Below are 27,736 nucleotides of genomic sequence, written 5' to 3'. Positions count from 1 at the left end.
CCTGCCGAACTGCTGCTGCCACGATATACAGGAGCGTATGTCCATTTTTAACAAATTAATTTTTTTACTAAACGGGCCGACTGACTGTTCACGCTTCATCTCGAAAAACCCTGTTAGCGGGCAATTCGTATTTCAAGGCGCCCGTGTCTTATGCAGATTATTTGTCTGAAGCTGAGACTGAGAAGATTGCTCCATTAGCCAGAAAATTACATTTTCCATCGTCCATTCGTGCCATCTGAGTGAGCAGACTCACTAAATTGAATTTACTTGCTCTTGTTTCCATTAATTCCCCCAAAAGACAAAGCTTGAAGTTTTCGGATTTTTAGTTGGGATCGGCGCCCGCGCCTTGTAACCCTGATCCGGATAAGCGATACACAAAATGGATGGACGGGTAATTTTCCTCATTGTGTATGACATACTAAAAACATCACCTAGAACAACAGGAACGCGATAACCGGCTTTTGATTTCAACGTCTCGTTTGAGCTCATTACATGTCTGTCCGAGGTTCTGTTTTGGGGCCCCGCCATTTTTACACACAGGTGCCTTGTCAGTCAGAGCTTGTTTTGGTAAATGTAGCGTCCCCCCCCCCCGCCCTCCACCGGCCCTCAGGGTGGTGATATACCATTACCAGGCGGTCGGCTGGTGCTGCTCGGTGCCTAAAGTGCTCATCTTGCAAGGGTGTGTGTGTGTGTGGGGGGGGGGGGGGTGGGGTGGGGGGGGGGGCTTTAACAGCCTGACTTGGCTGCTGTCACATTAAGCAGCACATCAGCATTTGTCATTGTCTCAGACCTGAACGAGAGGGATCGGTTGAGAGTACACACAAAAAAAACCCAAGAGGTCGTGTGCTGTGTGTTTGTGTGTGACCGTGTGTGTGTGTGTGTGTGTGTGTGTTTTTTAATGTGGGCAGATGGCACCAGCTGGATTAACAGTGTGTCTGTTATTTTGAGCGGGCGCACACAAAGAGAACGCAGGAAGTGGTCCTGTCAACTAACATGAAAGTTACAATCGTTTTAGACAAAAGTAGTTTTTGGAGAATTTTGGATTACATTTTTTTTTTCGATGAAGAACATGGATTTGTTCTTGGAACATCCACGTTATTAAAAAGGGGAAAAAAATGTTTCGGTTCCTACTAAAGGCGTGCTGAAAGGCCAAAATGGCAACCAACGGTGAATTTAGTTCAATTTCAGGCAAGTAACGGCATCAAATTTATGACGATGATGATAATGATGATGATGAATCTTATTTTATTAATGTACCACAGAGAAGAACAAAATAGGGACTAAACATTTGGCACAGTCGTGTTTTGTGCTCTCATTTTCCATGTTTGCCAGCAATGTGTAGAGCAAATGTTAATACTTTGTTTTACACACTGCACAATTGTGAGTGCAATTTTTATTATGAAAAATAAAATAAGATAAAATATCTAATGGCACCACTATAATACAAAAAAAAAGATAAATGTCATACATAAGTGTTGCTTAACTGTTTTGTCCATCATAAGTATTTATTCATTTATTTTTTTAATCAGAAATGCTTTAGGTAAAATTTTGACAAGTGTAAAAGAAGTGATTATTAAAAAAAAAAAATACTAACCGTGACAAAACATTGGACGTAGGCAGAGTGAGATTACTGCCTGGGAGGCGAGTTCCTTCCCACGAATGTTCTCACTTTCCTCAGTACGTTCCAAAAGTGGAATTAACTTCGTGCACAGAAAAATCTCCAAAAAACGTGATCAAATGACACTGAAATTTCTTCTCGGGCCAGTTGATCCCCAGTGTGTTTACGTTGCCTCCGTACTGTATTCCGCATATAGTTTTTTCCTTGACTTCAAGAAGTCAAGGGAAGTGTTGTGGTGCCAACATTCAGTCTCATCCAGATATTAAAAATAGTTCACTCCATGGCCGCTCGTTGTTATAAGTCAACGGAGCCTTTCTGTAAGATAGGAATGCACTCTCGCGCAATCATTCTTGCAAGCATCCGTGATGGATCGATGATATACGTCAGCTGGATTTGGATCATGCTCTCAAACTGGAGTTGGTATAAAATCAAAAGCTTCTGCGTAGCGCCCAACATCTTTTTGACCGTTTCGGCACCCAATGCCGCACACGGCACACATTTGTCAAAAAGCATCACAAGGGCGATGATTTTTGAATGCCCGCTGTGCACGACCGGCGAGGGTGACCCCCCCCCCCCCCGCCACCTCTTTTTCTGAATATTCATGTAGCGCAGCCTGGCTGAACAAAGCAGCCAAGGCAGGGTGTGGTTTCGCTGAGCAGCAAACAAAAGAAGACCTTCCTATGGGAAGCCATGTGAGCATTTATTCCATACCCTTCATATTCGGTTTAAGGTCATTGCGGTCTGACTTTCTTTGTCCTTGCAAGTAAGAGAATTCAAACACACAAGTTGAATTACCAGGGCAGGGGTGTCAAACTCGTTTATGTCACGGGCCAGATTTTAGTTGCAGTTTCCCTTGGAGGGCCGTTCTGACTGAAACCATACAAAGAAGTCAAGAATAACGGTTTATTCATCTATTGTTTAAGTTACTGTAACGACGAGTTTGGTAACAAGAAAATAGTATCACTATTATTTATTACAAATAGGAATTTGAAATTTGGGTAGAGATTTCAGCAAGCATCATGAAAGTTGTCATCTTTACTTTGCTTTCGCGGGCCACGTAAAATGATGTGGCGGGCCAGATCTGGCCCCCGGGCCTTGAGTTTGACACAGGTGTAGTAGGGTATATTATTAGAACGACTGTGTCATGCGTTTCAAGTACCAGTTGAGGTTTTTGCACACCAGTAGGACAACTTTGGCATACTTGACACCATGCATACTACCACCTGCACTCTCCGTTGCAGTTTATGAAAGCTCTCCGCACTGGTTTTGGGCGATATTCTTTTCAATTCTCTTCCTCAAACGACTGGAACACTGTGGAAAAATAATAAAGCTCACGTCATCCCTTCCCATTGTTCTAAGAAGAACCTTATCTTCACATGATTACTTTATGAAACGAACCTATAGCTGTCACTGTCTGTAGGCATAAAAAGCAGGATTGAAAAGGATTTGACACAAGTTTTTACTGAAGATTAAAAACTAGGCTGAGATGAAATACTTCCACTCTTTAAACCAATTTGCAGTGTCAAACAAAAATGTGCCACCATCTAGTGGTTGGCAGTGTAATTACATCTAGAGTAAATATCGAATAAACGCTCAAACAACTCTCCATCAAGCCGTATGAGCCTTGGTCGGCATTGAGTCTTCCTCTAATCACATGTCGCACGTGTGTGTTTGATCATCATGACATCACTCATCTCGTCAACACTAATGAGGTTGCGAACTGGAGTCAAACAGAGCTAATCATCTAAGAGGGTCTACCGAGGCTCCGAAGGCAGTGAATTATTGTCCAGGAATGACCAAAGCAGAAAGAGAGGACGGTGAAACCTGAACTCCCGCTTGCTTTTCTGCGGCCGTCTTTGAAGAGTTTAGCTGCGGAAAAACTCCCCGAGGCCTGCGCCGTGAAATCCGAACGCGACATTGTTCACCGGCGAGCCACAATAAAAGTTGCTTGAAGTGAAAAGAGACATCAAGGCAAAACGATGGAGTCGATTGGACCTTGCGGTAAACGGGCATGACTGGACATTCCTCACTTGGTTCATATATTTGATTTATTTTGACAGTGAAACCTGATCACATCCTCTCACAGTTGCTTGCTTGATTTAATTTTGCAATTTATTTATTTTTTTGCTCCCGCCGTGCAAATCGTAAGAATGTAAAGAATTTCAGTGCCTGTGAACTGGAGGGAAGTGGCTGATTCCTTCTTGAAGAGTCCATTTTCCAGGCACTGATAATAGCATCAGTCACACAAAGTAAGTGATCTCACTGAATGCTCAGTGACTCATGTGGTACAAGCTCTTACACTGACTTGTCAGTTTCGACACGGAGGGGTGGGGGGGGTTGAATATTGACACTCAGCTGCCTGTAAATCTGCTGGGTGGATGACTTCACCACACTTCCTTTCCCCCTTGAGGTCGTCGTCCTCAAAATCGTAACCCTCTCAGATGACCGTTTTGTTTTTGTGCTTTTGCCTTCGCACACGCCCGTTTTCCAGCAACATTCTGCATAGAATAACTCAAAGCCAATGCACAAGTGATTCCAAAGAAATTCCTTCAAAAAAGCCCAAAGTGTGTTGCTTGAAGTTGTTTGTTGACAGTCCGAGTCAACGTTCCCTTGTCAAACTAAACATAAAACAAAGATAATTGCACGTGTTGTTCGTACATTATATGCTAACTTAGCATGAACACGGCACAAAAATCATCTAGAGGGGCTCACGGAGCTACAGCGACAATGTTGCCGTAGTTATATAACGCTACGGATATTTTAACACAAATGGTGCAGCGAATTGACTTGTAGACAGACATTAAAACACCCCCCCCCCCACCCCACCACCAAACTTCAGCAGATTTTTGGAGCCCCCAGGTAGCGCGGTGTCTGTTTGTGATGACTTGGCAGTCTTCTAATCTAAAGCCAAGTGGTCTGCTCCCTGCTGGGATGTAACCCGAATAGGCTCGGAGGACCTGCTGGTAATGCCTTGGGGGGGGGCGGTGGGGGGGGGGGGGGGACCCCCCCAGCCGCCCACTTCGCCCCTTACCTATCATACCTTCTTGTCCATTACACTTTCATTTACCCAAAATACAACATATTAGACACAATTTGATATTCTGCGGTGGAATCTTTTGAGTTTGCTTCTTCTCCCTGTGTTTTTTTTCTTCTTTTTTTTTTTTTTTTGTTCCTTGTAGTCGTTTCCTCTAATAAATACAGACAACATGTACAGCTAGATCTCCATTCACCGTCTGGAATGCCGTGATGTGCCTGTCCGATCGCAGGTGATCTACCTGCCCAAGGCGGAGCTCAGCAAGGACACGGCGTACCCGATGCACCACAGCAGCGTCCGCGGAGTGGAGGACATGTCCACGCTGGCGGAGCTGCACGAAGCCGCCATCATGCACAACCTCTTTCTGCGCTACCAGAGAGACAACATCTATGTAAGGAACCGTGTTGGAACACGTACGGGGAGGCCCCGTTGTGGGTTCCCTGGTGTCGTCTAGACGTAGCGGCGGGCCCTGCATTTGGCGCCTGCGCCTTCACTGGAGATTTACTTGGACTAATCCCGCCATTGTCACCTTGCGGGTATCGAGACCATCACAATTATTCCAAAACACAATCTAACAGCATGCATGTCGCTTCCATGCTACAATGGGAATACACACATTAGCAGTTTCTATTTAGGTATCCTTTTATCATTATTAGCGTCTATTAATAATGCAGTACACTTCAAGGGAGAGCTAATGGTTCTCTGCTTCAGTTTCTGCACGTCAAAACAGACTTGGAGTTGAATACGGTCAACTGTATTCTGGGCCCTGCTTCCTGAATGTCGCTGTTGAAGACAATAATGCACAAATTGTATGCTTTGTGTGCAATATCCTGGAATGTTGACCTACAAATCCAATCTGCCAGGTACTTTACCCGAAAGCGCGAAATATTGCCAGCTTTAGTGAATGAACTTAAAGTAGGCCATGGAATCCACCCTCAATCGCATAATCCGCTGTCATAAAATCCAGTATGAGAGCTGCAAAAAAAAAAAAAAGAAATCTGATGTGAAGGAAGTTTGACAAGGTGTTTATTACAGTGAACCCCCGTTTATCGTAAGGAATATGCTTTCCCCTCACTCTCAGCCACTTCCTGCCGCGATGGCTGTTTGAAAGTGCTCTATAAATACAGTTTATTTGAGTTGAGTTGAGTTCAATAAAAATATGTACATTACAGGCAACAGTAATTGTTTAATTTTACAAGAATGGTTTTGTTTATTTATTTAATTATTTTGGGGGCCAGGGGGGTATTTTTAAATGTCATTATTTTTGGGCCTATCTTATAACTTGTCCATGTGAAGAAAAGACGATCTGCCAAAGAACCTAAAAAAAAAAAGTTGGTTTGAAAAATTCTATTTTCAAAAGGTCTCATATCAGCCAATTGATCGGTCAGGCCCCATAAAATAAATATTTTCTTCCAGAAGTTGTTGTTTCTTCCTCATTGCTTTTGTCTCCTCTCTGTGTCTTTTCACTCACCCCCCCCCCCCACCCCGCCCCCTCTCCCTTTACAGACCAACATAGGTTCAATCCTGGCAGCTGTAAATCCCTACAAGCAGATTGCAGGACTGTATGACGGCGCCTCAGTGGATTTATACAGCAAGCACCAGATGGGGGAGCTGCCCCCTCATATATTTGCCATCGCCAACGAGTGCTACCGCTGCCTTTGGAAGAGACACGACAGCCAGTGTGTGCTTATTAGGTAATGACTGGTGACCGGCGCTGCGTATTCATGAATTACTGTACTCTGCTCTGAGCCGAGTGTTGCTCATGTGTCCCGACTCTGAACGTTGTCAGCGGGGAGAGCGGTGCCGGGAAGACGGAGAGCACCAAGTTGCTGCTCAAGTTCCTTTCAGTGATGAGCCAGAACTCGGCCGGTACGCCTCCATCGGAGAGGACCACTCGGGTGGAGCAGGCGCTCATCCAAAGCAGGTACAAATGTTTTAGAATGAGGTGGAAATGATAGAAACGACAAACTGCTGAGATGTTGCAAACATTCTTTGCTAGCAGTACCCCCTTTTTAAAATGAATGGAATAGTATTATTTGAACACGCCATAACGCCCCACCGAAGGAAACTTTCACTAAGCGACAAAAATGAGTTTGACAAACCTGCTGTAAGCAGTTTGGAAAAGACTGCAAATTGGAAGCTTTGCACGGGATTTCCAGAGAGTTAATCATAATTTAGCCTAATTTAATGGCACCTCTCCACTATGGGTTCCAGGTTTTCAGTCCCCGCTATTTTGCTGAGTTTTTTATTTATTTTTGGTACAATTTTAACTGTTTTGTTTTGGCCACGTTAATTTGGGATGAATATAATTCCAATGTTGGCCATGAGATGGAGGCCCACTCTTGTTTTGCAATGTAAACTTGAATGAAGGAGACTGAAAGCAGCAAGTAGGGCAACCCAACAGTATTTCAAGATCTCCCGAGTTAGTGCTGAAAGTAATTCTGCGTGAAATCATCTATAATCCTGCTTTTTACGCCAACAGAAGACATCGGCTGTAGTTAAAAATTTTTTAGTGAACCTCTTTGGGCATAATTATTGCATATCTGTTGCGATTGCTGTTTCACAATAATTTTAAAGTGGGTTCTAAGAACTTAAGCCCCAAAAAAAGTGCCCGTACTGCTCTAAAAACATGCCATGGGAGTCTTTAAATGGGATGTTTTCATATTGCCGATTTCACTTCCTGCAGGGGTGGTCTGGAAGATAACGCCCATGATCGATGGGGCTTTTCCTGTATTCAAAACTATCATCTTGCAATACATTCAGAGTCGCGTTTGCTGTGGTTTGTCCCATCAGTCCCATCATGGAGGCGTTTGGGAACGCTAAGACGGTGTACAACAACAACTCCAGTCGCTTTGGAAAATTCATCCAGCTCCACTTCTCCCAGAGCGGAAACATCCAGGGAGGCTGCATCATCGATTGTATCCTCCTACGGTGTCATATTGTACATCTATAGTTTGAATACAAACTCATAATGATTTTGAAAAGACATCAATTGCTTATGATTCTGGATTTGCTGGTTACATACAACCCTTAAGGTGTCTTTTTCATCGGCGTGTTTTTCTTCCTGACTTTCATCCATCAGATTTGCTGGAAAAGGTAGGCCCGTGTTGAAAGCTTCCCTCCTTCACTCACATATCTGATAAGAACATGCGATTAAATGCCGGCATGTGATCCTCATCATCTGCTCTCACTTCCTAAGAACCGAGTGGTGCGTCAAAATCCGGGAGAGCGAAACTACCACATCTTTTACGCGCTGTTAGCAGGGGCCGACAAAGATCACAGAGGTTGGAGCTTTTTGCACTTTGAAAGGAGCCTGTTAAATGAGAACTTGATGGAAATGTAAAGGAAGGAAACAGTGCTATTTGAAAGACAGAAAATACGTATTTTGCTTTGTACTAAACGTATCTGAATATTATGAGTTGCACTTTTTGAGCCGAGCGCGTAAAATGTTTCTTCTACTTTGTAATATATTTCCGGTAGATGTGCTGGAATTTCTGTGTTGTCTGGTGAAGTGTTCGGTTTGAAATCAACAAAGAGTTCATTTGTATGTCTTTTGTCGCAGACATGTACTTGCTGTCCGAGGGTCCCGAGTCCTACCACTACCTCAGCCAGTCAGGCTGCTTGCAGGACAGCAGCCTGGATGACAAGCAGCTTTATGACAGCGTCATGGTCAGTATCCCACCACTGGGGGGCACTACAACCTTTGGCTACTTGACTACGCAGAGTTTGATATGAAAAAATACACACATGAACCAAGGCAGGTTAAAAAAATAAAATCAGGAGCAGAACCATATTTAATGATTCACTATAATTCATTCACCAATTATAGAATGAACCACATTTCATTTAAAAAAAAAATCAATGACAAATTTAATTTAATTACTTTTAGTAAATAATTCAGCCAATCACTTCATGAAGTAAATAAGATAAGATAAGAAAACCTTTATTTGTCTCACAATGGAGAAATTCACAATTTACAGCAGCAACATTTTGAAAGGAAGAAAGTAGAAAAACAAAAAGTATTTGCATGCACAAAAATATATATTTTTAAAAATGACGTATACTGTACATGCATTTTAATTTTCTAATTTTAGAGGGGGGGTGGTGGTTATGTCAATCTTACAAATATTACAGATCTCAAAATTATTCCAAAGCTCGACTTTTATATTCTCCCCTACTTTGGACTGCCTCTTAGAAGCTCCTCCCCTGACCTCAACATAGTTCCTTTGCACTGAGATGCCACATGAGTGTGCCAAAGCACTCCTTTTGTATTAGACAGATTTTTGGCCCCATCTGGTGGCATTTTAAGGCAAGCATAAAATGTGGAGTGGGCATGCTTTTCAGTGAAAACCTGGTTATCCATCACCCCCTCCCTCATACATTCCCTTGTTTCACCGTCTTCATTGTTTATGTCTTGTGACCTGTTGTAACTGTCATATGCTTGTGCAGGAGTTTTTTGCCTCACTCAAATTATCCTCAAATGAGGGTAGTTCGAGCGTGGGGTTTTTTTTCTCCCCCTGTCCCTCCCTTGTTTCTGACTTTTGGGTTGAGTGAACGCTGGCGCGTTTTGGCTGCCGCTGCTCAACCCGTATTGTTTTGTGTTTTTTGTTATTGTAAAGTGTCCTTGGGTGTCTTGAAAGGCGCTTATAAATAAAATCTATTATTATTATTATTATTATTAGGTTAAAAGGTGTCTGATATTCTGCAACACTTTTGATTGTATCGAAGCATGTAATGGCCCTTGCGTGTTGGGACACAGGCAGCGCTGCAGGTGATGGAGTTCAGCGAGGAGGAGATCCGAGATGTGTTCAAGCTGCTCTCCGCTGTCCTCCAGATGGGAAACATTGAATTTATGACAGCGGGAGGAGCTCAAATCACGTCCAAAGGAGGTAAGGGGGGAAACAGTAGGAGTGCTCACAAGGCGCCAAATGAGATAAGCTGTATCCACATCGAGTAAACGATGGTATCCCATTGTCCAAAAATGTGAAAGATGCGTGCTATTCATGGGACTTGATGGTATTAAAGACATTTTCAGTGAATAACGGGGGATAGGTTTCCTAAAATGGTTCAAGGCTGACACAAAAGGCCAGCAAAGAGCCCAGAGGGTTCAGGAATTTAATTTCACAACTTGATACCAGTCATTTCGATTCATCTGCCTCCTGCTCCTGAGTTTGATTGACATGGCAGCAACAGTCCCGAACAGGCTGAAACATGAGCGCCATTCCCTTTTGTTCCCTGTCCGACCTCTTTTCCAAACATCCAGGTTACCAACTGCTTAAATAGATTCACAGTCTTCATCCAAAAAAACAAAAAACTTCTCTGCTAATAATAACATTCACAAATTCGCTTTGGTCACGCCCAACGTTTGCTCGGCAGAATTGGTCGGGCTCAAGTACACCTCGATAAGTGGGTGACCTGGTTGACTCGACTGGCCACAGAGCCAATCAAACAAGGCAAGGCACCACACAGTTTTTTTGTTTTTGTTTTAAGTATTAATATATGTACTGTATATGTGCGTCTGTGCTTTCAGTGGTCAGTAACGTGAGTGAGCTGCTTGGGTTGGACTCCTTCCAGCTGTCTGAGGTGTTGACCCAGCGCTCCATGATCCTCCGTGGAGAGGAGATCTGCTCCCCGCTCACTGTGGAGCAGGTAAAAACATAGAAACACAGATCACCACAGAATCATTCCCCACCTCGCCACCCATATTTGACTGTGCTCGATCATCCACATTATTCACACGTCGCTTCTGTCTCGACTTCAGGTTACAGACCGACTGATGCAACTGAACTGTTGGGCGGTGTGTGGGGTTCTGCAACTACAACTATTTTGCAGGTTTAAAAAAAAAAAGTTCTCCAGTAAAAATACCAATTCCGTAGTTGTTTTGGGTGTAATTCCGCCTTTGACCACTAGATGACAGCACACTTATGTGTTTAACTATAATTGTGAAGAAGAAGAGTGCAAGAGAAGCGCAAAGCAAGTTATTCATACATATGTAGCGGCTTATAAAAAGTATTTTTAGATCTGCCTAATTTTTGCTGAAGAGTTTAGAAAGAGATTACGAAATCCTCTTACATCCTGTTTTATACACCTACCGAGTGCAATGGCTCTAGGTTTATTTTAAAATGTACATCTTTGGGTATGATTATTGATGTACCGCATATTGTGAGATGAGGATTTCATTTTGCCAATTTTGGGAAACAAAAAAAACCTGGAATTGTTTACTGTAAGCACATAGCGGGATCGGTTCACTTTTACGCTGTACAATATTTTTGTCTTATTCGGTGCACTTGCACTCTCGAAATATATTTTTAAAAATGTGGTTGTATTATGTAAAAGTGCATTAAATAACGGTAAAAGCAAGACAAGTGCGTAAATGCTATAAAATCATGTCTACGGAGGGTATTTCTTTATCACGGATTTCACATTTCACTGTCGTGGTTTGTCGTGCATGTGTCACTGTTAGATATTTGAGAACACATAAATTAGGCAGATAATAAGTTACAATATTCACAGGCATATATTCTTTATCCTCTGTATAGAACGATTAGTATTATTTAAACTTACCAAGAAGGCTCACACCAGAAGGAGCAGTGCAATGTCCATTGAATTAAAGCAAAAAAAGAATTTTGAATTATATGTCTTTTTAAAAAGTCGCTTTCATCTGCATCACTTTGTGTGTGGTGAGACTTACGCTAGCTTGTCACCCTCCCACCACCCCCCTTTACCTCAATGACACACTTCTCTCTCTCTCACACACACACACACACACACACACACACACACACACACACACACATTCCCCCCTCCACATGGCTTGCGTGACTCCCGACCATTTCCTGCTTTTTGTCTGCCAGATTCTCGGCACAATGAAGCCGTGGCGATAGTGATCTGAGTCAAAAGTACAATGGAGCTCATGATTGGGGGAGGGGGTTGTGGGGTGGGAGGGGGTGAAGTTGGAGACTTCTCCTGTGGTGGCAGACACGGTAATAATCCACTCGCCGTATGCCTGGCATTCTGCATCAATGTCTCCGCTTATGATTAATGAAGGTTAATCATAAGTCATCATCGTATTGTAATAATTGTAATGTACTACAGGGCAGAACTTTAAAGGTTGAAAACAATTCATTCCAGGATACCGGGCGAGACCCCGTAGGAGGCATTTTCCATTAGGAAATCATGTAATTGAGATTAATGTCTTCGGGGGTTTTACTGTTGCCGTTCTTAACTGCCCAAAAGACCAAAAGTGATCGACAGTATCTATATATAGATTCATGACAAATGGAGAGAATTTTTGTTTTTAATTTTAGTTTTGATCGTTTTGATGGTTTTAAGTTGGGTAAAGTTAAATAAGGTTTAAGGAAAGCTTAAACAAATAAATTTAATTCGCCAAAGTTTTGATTAGTAAATAAAGTTTGGGAAAATGGCTTGCATCAAATCCAGCTCCCCTAAACTCCACCACAATTTTTTTTTGGTGCACTTTTATGTGAAGCAAACTAGCACTGTTTTGTGAATATAAAAACATGATGGAAGCAAATATAAAGGAATATCTGGTTTTATGAAGCATATTTGACGACGTGACTACACTCACTGGCATACATTCTTTATCCTCTGCAAAGAATTACTGCCATTACTGCAATTGACTGAGCCACTTACAGTCGGCGTTCTTCTGAGTGACTACATATTATACTGCCCCTAGTGGCCAAATCGCACACACCAGAAAGAGCCGCAAGGAATTACTCATGATGCGCACTGTTTAATGATTTCAATTCTATTTCATCATATTAGCACTATCTGTTTTTATAAAGTCAAATCTTATCACACTATTCTTTGCTCTTATAAATTTGGACTTCCAAGCGTCGTCAAACAACTCATTTTTCAAGGCACCACAGTGTTCCTATTAAGAGCGAACTTTTAACATGCAAACGCATCGAATGTGTGACTCGAATTGTGGTTTTATGACATTTGGGGTCTTCGACCTTTGTGACGCATCCCACCGTCCCCTCCCCCTCCCCCACGCTCCCTCTTCTTATTCCAGTCAACACGTGAAGGAATCGTTTTATTCGGACCAGAAAAAGAGCTCGTTTGACAAATGGAACAAAGACGCTGCACTGTGCGCTTGTTCTGTCTTGCTTGTTCTGTCTGCCCTTTGAAGCAGCTCCTCACTAAATAGGGAGCATTCTTCCACTGCCGGACCCAGTAAGAAAGGCTCCTTCTCCCAGTAAGCGGGGCTCTTCCAACCTACGAGCTCCCGAAGTGGGCTACCCCCCTCCCCCCCACACACTCAATTCCGTGAACCGAGGCCCCTCCTCCGCCCCTCGTACAGGACAAACAGCCATTCTTCTCTTCTCGCCCCTGTGACGGAGATCCTGGAGCCACCGGCTTTCTTTTCAGTGGCCGGAGGTGACGGGGCATGATGGATGGCGGGAGCTATTGTCGCTACCGCTTTATTTTGGGCTCAGAAATAACATGCAGTGCGTTTATACCAGGGGTGGGCAAACCTTTGTGCTCACGGGCCCCATTTGGTGTTTAAAACGGACGCATGGGCCAGCTCCTTTGTAATTAATGAGTCGTGTGTGGGGGGCGGGGGGGGGGTCTTACCGCAACAAACATTACCGTTCCACTTACTTTACTCGTGATTATGTACAGTAAATGCTTGCTGGCCCCTGCTTTCCTCTTTCTGTTTTCTGCATCGACGCTAGTACATATACGAAGTCCTGCAGGTTATTTTATTTTCCGTAAAGATAAGTCGGCAATGAGTCAGCATTTTAATTTTTTTATTTGTATTTTTTCACGCTTCAAGAACGTGTACTCTCACTGTGGAAATGGAGGTACTAAACACCGTGGCCTGTTGTGAAAACAGACAATAGTGCCCCGCGCAGCGAGCGCAACGCGCAACACACAACAAAGCTTCAGCCGAACGGCCAACCTCGCCTCACCTCGGGTAACCCGAGGTAACCCGGTGCTCACCTTACGTTGCGTCATGCCTTTTTGCCGCAGGCCGTGGACTCCCGGGACTCGGTGGCCATGGCGCTGTACTCGCAGTGTTTCTCTTGGATCATTTTGAAGATCAACCAAAAGATTAAGGGCAAAGACAACTTCAAGTGCATCGGCATCCTGGACATCTTTGGATTTGAGAACTTTGAGGTGATCAATGCAAAAGGGGGGGGGGGGGGGATTAGGGCCGCACTGACATAGGAGAGGGGAAAAAAAACTAATCAAGATGAGGATTCAATAACAGATATAAAATGATGAGTATCAAGTTGAAAACTACAAAAAGAAACCCAAATAGTCCTAATGTGTTCTGTATGTATGCATTTCTGAACGCACCCACGATTACGGACTTAGGGTGCGCGTCTCGGCTGCTCTTGGTCAGCTTGTAATGTATGTAAAATGCATTTCCTCCCAAAATGCGACTTTTACTCAGGAAAGTCCAAAAAATACGGATGTTTTACGTAACCCAGCAGTTTTCTGGGTTGCATACAAATTTGTCATACATCAACAAGACTTTTCTTGTTGATGTATGACAAATTTGTTTCTGATATGAAAAACGTTACAGTAGAATATGAGGAACAAGTAATCTGCATTTACAAAATTAACAATTAGTGTGACGTAAAAAGATATCGCAAGAAAAAGTGTGTTGGTTTATATGGAATGTCATTTCTGTTCCGATTAAATAAAAAAAAAAAATCCCATGTTAAATTTTATGATATCACTGCACGACCGTAAAAAAAAAAAGCATTTATTCTCACAAGTTTATCTTTTTTTTTTTTTTCCTCAATTTGATTGTCATAAATTTTCCCATACTATTCCTCGATATTCAAGAGCAGCCCTGCCGTTCTTCCACCACGCAGGTCAACCGCTTTGAGCAGTTCAACATCAACTACGCCAACGAGAAGCTCCAGGAGTATTTCAACAAGCACATCTTCTCGCTGGAGCAGCTGGAATACAACAGGTCACCTGACTCGAATTCCCTCCACCGTCACAAGCAGTTTGTTTTCTTCGGCAAGAGTGGAACTACAGCTCAATGATGCCGTTCGCTTTCTCTGCGTGTTTATTTCTGCTTCTTTGTGCGCCTTTGCCCTTGCAGGGAGGGCATCCAGTGGGAGGCCATTGACTGGATGGACAACGCTGAGTGTCTGGATCTCATCGAGAAGGTATTTGACCTTTTGACCTTAACGACCTGGGACGTCCTGGGTGTAATATCATTCGAAACCAAAAATGTAGGCAGGTAATAGAGGATCGAATCCTTTCAGTAGGCCAGCCATTGCATTTATCTGCAGTCAGAAATTTAAAGGGAATACAATACAATTCAGCTTTATTTTAAATGGAGCTTTCACAGCCGGCTGCAGCTGGAACAAAACGCTGTACAGAACGTTTAAAATGCTACGTCCAAGAAATCGGGCGCATCGGATTAGGTGCACGGTCGGCTTTTGAGAAAATTGAATGCTTTTAGCTGCGCCTTATAGTGCGGAATATACGCAACTCGGCCATTGCGGAGTTCATTAATTAAACATGTTTCTATCGTATTTTAAATAGAAACATTTGAATTTCCGGTTTTAGTTTCGAAAGTGACTGTCGTAGTCGTAGCACAAGTTTCAGTACAGTTGTAAATTGTCGCATGTACCTCGTGGACTCGAAATGTAACAACCGTAACAGAATTTTATTTTTTTTCCCTGCCGATGCATCGTGACTGTTTTTGAAACGGATGCATTTTAAGGGTCCAAAAGGGTTCGATCACACGAAAGGGATTTCGATCAGTCTTCACCTGAAAGCTAAGCCTTTTCTCTATTTGTGTCCGCACTTAACGAATGCGTATCAAAAATGAAGTTAGCCCGCCCCCGCTCTCAGCGGCTCACATGTTGGGTGGGCAACATGCGTGTGTTGTCGTAAGAAAGGCTGATGTTTGTCGCGGTTGGCATGGTGACGCGCTGTACACAGACCAGCAGCGTGCCTTTCACCTTCTCTTCTGTACTTGTCTTTTAGAAACTGGGCATGTTGGCTCTTATCAACGAGGAGAGCCGTTTCCCCAAAGGCACCGACTACACCCTCCTGGAGAAACTGCACAGCCGACACGCCGTGAGTCGGCGTGCGAGCACGTACACACACACACACACCTCCATATCTTTCACGCTTTAGCGGACGCGAACAAATGCGCAACAGCAAGTACGTAAAATGATCTGGGGGGACCTCGGGAGTGTAAAATCGCCAATGCGGTGCATGAGAGCATGTTCATCTCACTCTCGCATGCGAAAGCAACAATGCCGAAATGTGAGCAGCCTTTCTCTGAGTTTGATGAGCTTTGCGCGCAAAAAAAAAAAAAAAAAAAGACGGAACAGGTAGAGCCACAAAATAAGAAGTGCCTAATCTATGGCTCTTTTACATACAGAAATAAATCATATTCAATTTGATTCACACACCCCCACCCTCCCCCCGCCCTGTATCAAATGTTTCATCTCTGTAATTGATCAGGCTGGTGTTTACGTTTCAAACTAAACAAGCAGTCCGAAGAATGTTATGGTGTGAATCTTGTCTTGGCTTAAGGGAAGAAGCAATTTGAAGTGAGTTGAGTACATCGTGAAACCAAAGCGACCATAAAGTTTTGTTTTGCGTTTTCATTCGCGGCCGCAGCACTTCATCACCAAGCTGCCGGAATACACTTATCAATTAGAGTCGCAAATGCGTGCTTGCTGAAGTATGTGCCATTTTTCTGGAGCAAACATTGAGAACATCATTCGTTATCGCCGCATCTCTGCTTACCTTCTGGCTTTTGTGGTGGCAGTCTGGTTATGTCATCCGACGGCTGGACTCTGGCCTCTGCATGGGTGCCAAATCATACGCAGAGAAACTTGTGTGCGGGCGGAGCTGTGCACGTGAATATGTATGTGAATATGTCCAATCGCGATGTCACAATTCAGCACCATTCAGAAAAGCTCGCCGACAAGACGCATTTTCAGGAATAGAAAGCTGTTTAATTTCTCACTTGATGATTGACAAGGCCCCCCAGAGACATAATAAAAGTCTGTATTCCAGAATATGTCCCCTTGAAGGCAAAAGTTCAGTTTCTAGATAACCGGAAAAAGTAACTGCGTGAAATTTGATTGCAGCACATAAAAAAAAAAGCCTGGGAAATGCTTAGCTTTCGTGTTTTATTTAATAATGAGCGCTGTTGTGCTCTCGGTCACATTAACGGAGGAAAAAGTTTTGCAACTGATTTATCTTCCTTTCTTTTTTCATGCCACAAAAACCTTGAACAAGGCAGTGTCGACCTTTTATTACAACTGTTTCTGCTCATTGACAAATTGTAACTGGAATATTTATTGAACATTTATTTTATGATGTCATTTCTCCAGCACTGTTTGAATGGGGATCTTTTTTTTTTTTTCATCGTGAAACTCACTTCATCTTACATTAAATAATATTACGGAACTCTCTCTCTCTCTCTCTTTTTTTTTTTTTTTAAATTTATTCTCTTGTCAGGCAAACCCATATTACGTGAAGCCCCGAGTGACCGACCATCAATTTGGCATCAAGCACTACGCTGGAGAGGTAACCGACCCACGCACACACATGCCCTCACGGTTGTCGACAGTCAATTTTATTTTTTTAACACACCACAATGACGTTTAGAGCGTGACATCAACTAGCTGCTGATCACATTATCTATTTTTTTTGTCTTGAAGAGGAAGCAGTGCACTTGTAGGAACAGATCAGATCAGTGCGCCGAATGAAATTAGTTCATTACCTGAATTGATTTAAGTCATTTTCTATTCCTTGAATGCACAACTTTGTTAAGTGAGGGGGAAATGGTTAAGGAGGGGGGGGAAAAAAAACTTTGGAGCCTGCGCTACCAAAGTAGACGCAGCGTGGGGAATTACTGCACTGCACGCAATGAGGTTTATGAACATTTGCAAAGAACGTACAGTAAATTGTCGCCATGAAGAGCCCATTGTTGTGGTGGGCCCAGTACAAGGGCAAGGTTTCCCTGTTTCGCCAAGTTGTGGAAGTGTTACCTGGTTGTCCCAATGGTAAATGGAGTCCCATTAAGTTTAAACATGATTGGAAAATAGAATTATCCTTAACTAGAAAACGAGCCAAACAAAAAACACGGTAGCTTATTACCCACGTGACCAGCACCCAGCTAGCTAAAACACATAAGCTAATGGATTGACTATATTAGCACAACAAAGCTAACTGTAACGTGAAGCTAGCAAGCGCGAGGTGTTCTTTCAGGTCGCAGAATTTTTCCATCTTTATTGCACAGATAAGGGCCAAGTAGGACACAAGCGAGAAGACACTGTGGTGTCGCGGCCCTGCGAAGCACCTCGGTGTGTGCGCCGGCGAGGTAGCACAGCCGTAAGTCTCGCACGGATGCTTATGCTAATGACTTCATCCACTGAGGATAGCCCCTTCCCTCCACCCATTTCCAGCCGTTCTGTGTTCCACTCTGGGCTGCTTCACTGTTTGTGTTAGTAGATCGCTGTCTTGTCACTTGAGGAAATGACTGCATCCCCCCCATCTAATTGAATTATTTGCCTTCTGCCTTACCCTGAGGTGGAATTTTTACACAAATCAAAAGACTCAGACAGAGTGAATCCTACAATGTTATGCATATAAACATATATTTTATATCCTGGATATATTGGGCAAATTATAACACGTCATTCCATCCTCAGATGGATCGATAATTGTCAAAAATGTTATACTTTCCATTTCGCAAACAAAAAAAAAAAATCTGTTATAAATATTCCTCATACTCCTACAACTAGAAAAAAAACACGAGCTTTATTTAATGTGATTAGTTTGTTTGTTTTTTTCATTATGTACTTTATTGCTTTAGATCTGTCTGTCTATCTGTCTGGCTAGCTAGCTTGCTAGCTATCAAATCATCTGCCTACTTGCCGGATTTTGTTGTCAATCTGTGTGTAATTGTCAATCTGTGTGTAATTAAATTGATTGAACCTTAAAGACACACACACACACACACACACACACACACACACACACACACACACACACACAGGGGAGTCCTCTGTGAATTCTGAATGACGGAGCATCGGCATGGGTCTCATGGCTTCCCCTCGAGCCAAGCTGGCGAATGGAGGGATTGTAGACTTGTCATTTGTTTGCGCCGCTCCCACACGCGCGCACACACACACACACACACGCATGCACGCCCGCCCGCCCTCTCGTTCTCAAGTGTTTTTTTTTTGTGAACGTATGCGTACGGTGTAGATTGTGTGTTGAAATAATCATCTTTATTTTCATCTTGATACATGACTGTGGTTCCGGGAGCTCGCGGCAGTGGAATGCTGCGTTGCTAAGGCCCGACTAAACTCAACATGTGACTGCATTAACACACACACACACACGGGCTGCTCCCCTTTGTGTGTCTTTGTAGACAATGTGGCTGAAGCAGGAATTCACAAGCTTGCACTATATAGACTGTACTGTTACTTTATTAGCGACACCTGCACATACTTGCGCTGGATCATAAAGGTATAACCGACTAGAAATGCAACCCCCCCCCCCAAAAAAAAACAAGCGGGAAATAAAACATGTATCATAACGTCATTAAAATGAATGTTGCAGGTGGTGGGAGCAATGGAGCTGTCCAACTCACTGAAAAATAGTTCCTTGGCACCAAGATACCACAAAATAGCATTGCTTGGCCTGAGCGCAAAACATTGAGTTTAATTTTCTCTCGACTTGAGCAGTGGCTTATCTGAAGATTGACTCGCAACAAAGCAAAAAATAAAAATCTACCAAGCTCTGGCTCTTAATTCAAAAACCTTGCAAGATGAGCTGCTTGTAAGCCAAGGTAGCACTTGACTTAACTTGCGCCGCGGTCTACGGCGTGTATTGTTGAGTCTAACTGGCGTTTGTCCTTACCCGGTGTTTGACCAAACGTAAAAATGTTTCTGTGCTAGGTGCTTTACGATGCACGCGGCATCCTGGAGAAGAACAGGGACACCTTCAGAGACGACATTTTGTTCATTCTCAAAGACAGCAGGTAAACACCTTTTGTCGCGAATCCATCCCCTCTTTCCAGTCACACATTCCGCATCAGGATCACAAACTGTGCGTCGTCAGGCTCGACTTCATCTACGACCTCTTTGAGCGCGTGGGCAGCAGGAACGGGGAAGAGACCATGAAGATGGGAACCGCCCGACGCAAGCCCACCGTCAGCTCTCAGTTCAGGGTGCGTATGCATCGATGGATCGATAGGTGCCGTCAGTGGCTTGTGCGAGCGATAGATGGATGGATAAAAAAAAAAAATGTCTGCATCGCATTCCGAGTGTGTCGTGAAAACTGTTGATGTACATAATAATGGATGCGTAGGAGCGGGGATATGCATTTGAACAAATAACAGAAACTGTGTATTTGTAAGTATGCGTCACACCGAAGGTACAGTAAATCTATACGGTGAATTATTTCGCTCTCACAGTGGAGAATTGTTATGCCAGTGAATAGTAAACGGCGTGAAGGAAAACGACACAGACCGGCTCATTGTCCTCCAAGTGCCACTGCACGCGAGGGTCATATCCCACCCCCAGTGTCGCGCACGAGACGGGCAGATAGACATCTCGCAGAATGCCGTCTGTGTATCTGAGCGGCCAAAATATTAGGGAGGATAGCTGTACGTGCTTTCGAGTGGAGCGGGAGCGGGAACGGGGGCTGGGGTGGGCTCGCAGTCCAGTTACTTTGTCCTAACTGCAGTGCGGAGAGAAGGGGGAACGGTAGGGTGGGGTGGGGGTGAGAGGGGGGGGGATTTGGCCGGCTGCCCAGGCCACAGTTTCTGAAGCCAGGGGGATTAGTGTTGATGGCTGGGCAGAGTGGGGCCAACCAGGGGCCAATCACGCTCAGCTCAGCCAGGCCAGGCCAGGCCTCGATGGAGACAGCCTGTCTGAGGCGGGGAGGAGAGCCGGCCCGACACAGTCCAAGGGTCCCCCAATTGTGTGAACGTATGCGTGATGCATTCGGCTCGAATAGAAAGTCGGAAATATTCCACTCGGATCTCCAAAGCTCTCTGACAACTAAACGATGATTGCAGCTTGTCTCATTCAGTCGTCTTGTAAGGTTCACTTGTATTGAACTTTTAGGTTTTCTCTCTCTCTCTCTCTCTCTAATACACATAATATAATTTGATCTACTTTGACCCTAAAAAGATTTTTAACTCATTCACTCCCAAAGACGTTTTTAAACGTCTTTTCAGACTTGGTCCAGAATTGGCTGGTACTGAATGAGTTAATTGCCGATAAATGACGCGAGATGTTGGCAAAGCTCTACTTATGTCGAAATGAAACTCCTCAACTCACTTCCACTTGGCTCCTTGACATCAGTGTGTCACCAGGTAACATCAAGCTCATGCTTTGATTGCTTTGGCGCAAGCTCAGAAGATACGTGACTCGGACAGCCAATTACAAAGCACGAAAAGCGTGAGAAGTATGTTTTTAGAATGTGGGAGGACGCCCGAGAAGCATGGGGGGAATCCAAATTCCACGCAAGAAGGTCTTGAGCTCAGTCAAGCCCAAAAACCTCAGTTTGTCTTCATAGCAAGTTCGAGTATCGCTCTAACGTGAAGGCAAATCCGTATCGATTCACACACGCTCGGTCGCCGTCGTAATAATCCAAAAGGCTGTCTTTTCATACCTCGCAGTAGCTCATTTCCTTGAAACAGGACAGCTACTTTTAATCAAGACACCCAGGAATACTTTTCCTCTTTTTTTTTTTTTTAATTTGTATTTTAATTTTGTTTCAAATCTCTAAACGGTCTCGACAGCGGCGGTTGTTTAAAATGTTGAGTTGAATGTTGGGTGGAGAGCATGAATTCATGTTGTGAATGAATTGAGGTCATGGAAAATGTTGGCACTAAAGCGGAGCCTTCTGTTTTTTCAGGAATCTCTCCATTCCCTCATGGCCACGCTAAGTGCGTCCAACCCTTTCTTTGTGCGCTGCATCAAACCGAACATGGCTAAGGTAGGTCCGATCAGTTCGAAGTGCTTCTCATTCTTGTCATCGCTTCGAGTTCAGCGTAGCCGTACACCTGACCACTAAGTCATAACAATACTGTATTAAAAAAAACAGTCAGGTTATTAATTTTTTTTTTGAGGGGGGTGGGGGTGTCTATATTTTCAATCCTAATAATCGCGGGCCGTTCCCCTCCGGCCCGATCCAAAGACTCTCTTTGTGTTCCTGGGCTGCGTACCAGCGCATTCCAACTACTCCAGCCCTTTTACAGGGGGGTCAGAGGTCGCTCCAGCGCTCGGCTGATCTGGCTGCATCAGTGGAATGCCAAAACGAAACCACAGCGGCCGCCGAGCCGGCGAGTGGTTTATGTATTCGCCCTGCGTTTCTCCCCTTCCACTTGACCACGTGACTATAAAAAGGGGGATTCAGTTGTCCGATTGTTGGATCGAGCCAATGTCTTGATTGTGTGTTTGTGTGTGTGCGTTACTCATTCTGAACAGCCTCTCCAAACATTCACACTCTTTCCTCTATCATCACCATTTCCTCTATGAAGCAGTTTGCTTCTTCCGTGACAATCACATCATGTTTTTGTGGTTCAATAAAAAAAAAGTAATAAAATAATACAATGCAGTAGTGTGGAGCTTCAAAAACAATTTATTTTAGGTTGCAGTTTTGCTGGTGCAGCAACATTGACTCCAAAGCTTCACCCAAACTGCATGTTTTTTGGAATGGCCCGGTCCGGATTCAAATATCGAAACTGTGATGCCGATCGCCACACAATCATGCTGCCCGATAAAATATACCGAGCCAGATTTTCTGTGCCTCTCGAGCACGGAAACATTTTGCTCTCGTCGCCCTGTCAATGGAAACGAGACATGCCTCCGTTCATCTGACAGATTTGCAGGATTACCATCTTCTCATATGATTACACGCATCCCGACACACGTGCACAATTTATATTCATCCTCCCTCGCTGGGAGAAAAGTCGGCGAGAGGCCCGGCTTGTTTTCCTGCCAGCGCCTCTTTGAGTGGGCCTAAATCCTCCCCCCTCCCCCGCTAAAGAGCTCAGGGCTGCGAGCGCAGAGGAGGCGCTGGCCCGACCTTCGTGCGTGGATGTGTGCGTTTCATTACGAGCATGATACATGCGAGCATGAAAGGGCTTCCCTGCATAGTAACATGTGCACGCAATTAGATTGACACCTTTGCGGAATGCCTTGGCTCTATTTGGGAGGGGGGGGGGGGGGCTTATCCGGCACCGCGTGCTCTCTGGGTGACAATGGGCCTTCGTGCGGACGTCTCAGGCACCGCTCGACAAACTTATTGAGGTATCAAATAGATTAGCTGGGGGGTGTTTTTGTGGGCATAAAACAACCGCAATTGGCTCGCAACTGATCCAGGGTGGATCTCGCCTCTCAGCGGGGATAGACTGCAGCTTGCCCATCTGCCTTATGTGGACAATGCTCATCGATATTGAGCCTGCCAATATCTTAGCAAGATTGACTCGCTTGACCCAAGTAATGACTTGTTTGATTTTTAAATTTTTTTTTTCCAGTTTCGCTTGCGACTTTCAGATCACGACTCCTCGACTTGCGCGACTGACTCCCACCGCCGCTGTGCGTTGTGTTGCTCTCGACAGAAAGCCAACCAGTTTGATCCAGACGTCGTTCTGAACCAGTTGAAATACTCGGGAATGCTGGAAACGGTGAAGATCCGCAAGGCGGGATTCCCAGTTCGCCGCTCCTTTAAGGATTTCTACAACAGGTCCGTTTGTTTTCTGCTCTGTTCGAATGAATGCAGTCCGGAAAAAAAAAAAGAACTAAAGGCGTCAACCTCCATTGTTGTTTTCTACGGGGGGCGGGAAGAGAGGTCGATCAGGGGATGTCACCAATTTTTTGGGGGGGGGTTTTCAACCGTGGGTCCGTGAAGCCCTTTAAGACTCTTCAAAGCAGTGGTTGTCCACGCTACGGCGGCCATTTTTCAGCAGCCCGCTCGCTTATACCGAAAATAACATTTGACACACGGCCACTTCAACTAATGAATCTGTTCATATCATAGAGATACAGAGAAATTATTTATGACTGAAGTTCGAGCACAATTTCTGGCGAATGAAGATGGTTCACTTTTCGAATTAAAAAATGGTTAGCTTGCAACAGCGTGCTCTTGTTCATATGGATGTGGGATTTGGTTGCTGTTCAGTGCAGGGGTGGATCTAGTCTGGTGGGACACAGGGCAAAGGCCACCCCAAAATTGGCCTTATCCCATTCAAAAGAAAGTTATGAAAGCTGTAGTAAATTACATCGGGGTTTTCCCCAAATAACTACAAATGATAAGCACTAAGCTGCTTGATTGATTTCAGAGTGTGTGATAAACGAAAGTGAAAGAATTTCCAACATCCTTCTGTTTTTCTGTATGGGGTCCTCAGATGACCCAAGTTTGGACACCCCTGCTTTGGTGATTAAGGGCATATCCAAATCAATTTGACTTGCATGTCATGTAGCTGCGTGTCCTCTTTTGAACCTCCTCGTAGATATAAGACGATCCTGAAGAGCAAAATCCAGATGGAAGACGAAAAGCAGAATTGCGCAGAGCTTCTGGCATGTCATGACAACACGAAGAAAGAATGGCAGCTTGGAAAGACAAAGGTAAAAAGACCGCCAAATATACAGTATATATTTTTTTAAATAATCGACTGAAATGTGAAGAAAGTTAACGAATCAATGACACCGTTGATATTTTTCACATGTCTAGTTTGGGAAATGACGCCGCTTAAAATTGAGTGATGGTCAAATTTTGAAAATCTCTTTTTTCCTTGTCAAAATGTGGCGTTCATGGTACTTGAGACACTTTTTTTTTTTTGGTGCGTATTCCTTGCTAAATAGTATTTTCCGTGGCAAACTATCGTGCTTCTCTCGCCAAATTCTCTTTTTGCTGTGGCGGAATTTGGCCCAAGCGTTTACTGTGTCCAAATAGTTTTCTGCTGCCAAATCGAGTATTAGTTTTCCCCTCTCAAGGTTCCCAGGCTGTTCATGTGTGTCGCAGTTTGGACGCCCCACGCCGTGACTCACGTCCCGAAGAATTTACTGGCAGGTTGCGGTCAGATGTTCTGCTCCCTTGTTGACAACCGCACGCTTTGGATGGCTTCCTCCCCCAGATTTCGTTCTAAGCGCATCGTGCGACTCAGCGCCAGCCGCCGAAAGCGGGTAATCCCGAGGCGGCCTCAATTGTTCACCTCCCGACGACGCTCACCGAATAATGATTAAACTGGCCGCTTTGGAAGCGACGAGGCTCTCAGGGGACACCTTTTTTGGCGCGGCGGTCTCTCTGCCGGCTCTCGGTTTCAATCATTAACTCTTCCTTCGGAGGACCTGGTTTTCGCGGCTTTCTCAATGAATGATTAACTTTTTAATAGCATGTTGGATTGCGAAGGGCAAAAAACCCGCTCCCTCCCCCCCGACAAATATCATATGCTGCGAATCCTCCACGCTAATTTTTTTTTTTCGCTATCTTTTGTTTGCAACGCACCCAACTGGCTGACGCGCTAACCGCGCGCTCCCCCTTTGTACAGGCGGCGGGGTTTGAAGTCTCTTCATGAATACACGGCCGGCGCTAAAGCGCCCGTGTGGACGCGGCGGTGAAAATGAAGCACAGGGAGTCATCGTGTCTCACCGGGGATCTCGTTTTTTACGCATCCAACCGGTTTTGAACTTTGGCTAGATGACGGCTCCACTCGATAGTGCGGTTGGGCGTCCTTCGGTGCACGTGGTCATGTTTTGAGATAGGGGGAATGTCGTGTGGGTTGTGGGAAGAAGGGCCGAGAGAGCGGGCCGTGTTTCCTTTGGAGGTGGAACAATCCACGTGTGATTATACGCTTGATGATTGTGTTCGCGGAGGAAGTGTGAGAGCTGAATTTTTTTTGGGGGGGGGGGGGGCTCGGTGCGGTGATGAGTGTGGTGTCTTGAGCAAAGGTGGGGGCGGGAGAAAACGGGGCTGTGGACGGAGTGGAAGCGTCCTCCCCTCCTCCCCCCCTCCGGTGTGGGACTGCAGCTGTGGGTATTTTTTTTTGGATTGGTGCCACATCTGGGACACAAACACGAGGGACAAGTTGAAACCCAGCCCTGTGACATCCTAAACAGCGGGAGGCCGATTGCCAACAATGGCGTTCAAGTCATGGACAAGGCGGTACTTCAAAGAGACTTTGGCGGGAGCAGTTTTGGCAGATAAGTGACCAAAAAGAGGCTTCAAGCTGTCTACCGCCACTCCCGCTTGAGGTTGATTGTCAAACGAACCATCAAAGAAGAGAATGACACAACCTGATAACTTTGCCTTATAGTGTGCTACCGTCATGCTAACGCATAAAGGGAAACCCCATTGACGGGCTAACAAATAGCGTCTCCGGAAGGGGTTCGGGGGGTGAGGAAGTCCCAGTGAGCTTGCAAAGGGTTAACCAAACTCTTATTCCTTCCTCCCCGAGAGCAAGCAGGGGTGTGGCTTGCCTTTTTTTTTTTTCTGGACACCCGCCACCATGCTTCCCTCCCTCCCTCTCTCCTTTCATCTCTTCCCTGCCTCCATCCCTCCCCTTACCCTTTTTCCCTCGCCGCCTGTGCACGCCAGTCGCAGGGAAACGCTCAGGAAGCGCAACACAATGAAGCTGCGCGGCAGAGAGAGCGCCGTCAGACGCAGCAGCTCCGCAGTGCCACTTTTGCCCCAAGCTGTGGAGGGAGGAGGGCGGCCAGGAGCCCACTGAACCCCCCCACCCCCGGCTCGGCTTTCGGTTCCACGGTTTGCTCGTTCCCGCAGGTGTTCCTGAAGGAGGCCCTGGAGCAAAGGCTGGAGAAGGAGAGGGAGGAGGTGCGGCACAAGGCTGGCATGGTGATCCGCGCCCACATCCTCAGCTATGTGGCAAGGTGAGTGGCAGTGACAGTTGTCAGGGTTTGTTTTGTGGAAAGGGAAGGTGGCGGTGTGGGGGTGGGGGGGGGGGTTACTTGCATGCCTTCGGGCATGTTTGTGCATGCGCTGGTTACTGGGGGATGATGATGCCAAAAAAAAAAGTTTGGAGCAGGACTTTTAATTGAATCACGCGACAATGAATGCACTTGTCTCCACGCGCTTAATAAATGGCAATCATGTGGATGCGAGCGCCTGGAACCCACCAAGGCAGCAGATTCAGCATTTCAATCTGCGCACACGCAGACAAGCTGTTGAAGCGTAGCATTGTGACATGGATAGACGAACAGTTTAGGGCTGCAATTTATCATTATTCTCGGAAGTGATTCATCCGTTAGTTGGTTTGTCAATCAATCCATGAGTCAGATGAAAAAAAAAAAAAGAATGACATTTAAAAAAAAAAAAAAAAAGAGTTGTTTTGCAAAGTACAAAGTAAAAGCAGATGTTTGCAAACGTTTGATTTTGATTCAACACAGAATATTCCCGCTGTTTTTACATGGAGGGTGACAGAAATGGGGGAATTTTTACTGTTGTGGGGGGCCAGGGGGGGCTGCAATTCCGCCGATTTGGATGATTTCAAATTAAACACTGTCTCAAAACGATGAGTTAATTTGGTTTGGTTAATTAATCGGGCGATTAATCGCGGCACCCCCATTAAGACCCTTGCACTGCTCCACGTCTTCACAAAGAAGACGATTCAGCGCACTCGTGTGATATTGAAAAACGCTCAAGCGGCTTTAAATTCAGCGTGCCAAGAGAACAACTCGGATGAATTTCGAATAACTGTGTCCTGCGACTCACATTTATCCACTACTATTGCTACTTATCACCTCCCAGTATGCACTTCAACTTTACTCTTCAACTACTGTGCTGCACTAGTAACACTTCTTAGCCCAACCTAGTAGACATGTGTCACGCACTAGTAGCCTGCTCGACCCTACTAGTAGCACAAAAATGCCCACTCGTGGTTTTGCCACATCAGTAAAATCCTACCAGGTAACATCTAGCACTTTACTTGTCATACTTGTTGTGCACAAATGCCGACTCTTCGGTTTCTCTTCTCGTATGCCAAAGTTGTCCTCGTACTGTTCAGAAATTTTAATAGTGGAAAGCAGAAATGGGGGAGGGGGGGATCAGGGGTGATGGCCAATGACTAGTAAGACAAACTCACG

General features: G+C 44.8%; 1 protein-coding gene across 1 annotated transcript in view; it reads left to right on the top strand.

Moving 5' to 3' along the window:
* The window catches only part of myo10l3 (myosin X, like 3), a 52,893-nt gene that overhangs the window by 10,188 nt on the left and 14,969 nt on the right, over nucleotides 1-27,736 (top strand). The window contains exons 3-22 of the mRNA XM_086123381.1: nucleotides 4,885-5,043; nucleotides 6,159-6,346; nucleotides 6,442-6,576; nucleotides 7,446-7,570; nucleotides 7,735-7,748; nucleotides 7,852-7,936; nucleotides 8,215-8,321; nucleotides 9,412-9,541; nucleotides 10,183-10,301; nucleotides 13,650-13,796; nucleotides 14,504-14,604; nucleotides 14,740-14,806; nucleotides 15,636-15,728; nucleotides 17,130-17,198; nucleotides 19,580-19,662; nucleotides 19,743-19,851; nucleotides 21,549-21,629; nucleotides 23,257-23,381; nucleotides 24,148-24,262; nucleotides 26,418-26,524. Coding sequence (XP_085979507.1) covers nucleotides 4,885-5,043; nucleotides 6,159-6,346; nucleotides 6,442-6,576; nucleotides 7,446-7,570; nucleotides 7,735-7,748; nucleotides 7,852-7,936; nucleotides 8,215-8,321; nucleotides 9,412-9,541; nucleotides 10,183-10,301; nucleotides 13,650-13,796; nucleotides 14,504-14,604; nucleotides 14,740-14,806; nucleotides 15,636-15,728; nucleotides 17,130-17,198; nucleotides 19,580-19,662; nucleotides 19,743-19,851; nucleotides 21,549-21,629; nucleotides 23,257-23,381; nucleotides 24,148-24,262; nucleotides 26,418-26,524 — 2,159 coding nt within the window. The remainder of the gene's footprint in view (nucleotides 1-4,884; nucleotides 5,044-6,158; nucleotides 6,347-6,441; nucleotides 6,577-7,445; nucleotides 7,571-7,734; nucleotides 7,749-7,851; nucleotides 7,937-8,214; nucleotides 8,322-9,411; nucleotides 9,542-10,182; nucleotides 10,302-13,649; nucleotides 13,797-14,503; nucleotides 14,605-14,739; nucleotides 14,807-15,635; nucleotides 15,729-17,129; nucleotides 17,199-19,579; nucleotides 19,663-19,742; nucleotides 19,852-21,548; nucleotides 21,630-23,256; nucleotides 23,382-24,147; nucleotides 24,263-26,417; nucleotides 26,525-27,736) is intronic.

The sequence above is a fragment of the Hippocampus guttulatus genome, chromosome 11 (assembly GCF_054856545.1).
Source record: "Hippocampus guttulatus isolate MCC_2025c chromosome 11, RoL_Hgut_1.0, whole genome shotgun sequence".
NCBI classification, from domain to species: Eukaryota; Metazoa; Chordata; class Actinopteri; order Syngnathiformes; family Syngnathidae; genus Hippocampus; species Hippocampus guttulatus.
Note: the sequence above shows the minus strand (reverse complement) of the source record. Positions and strands in the feature narration are given on the sequence as shown.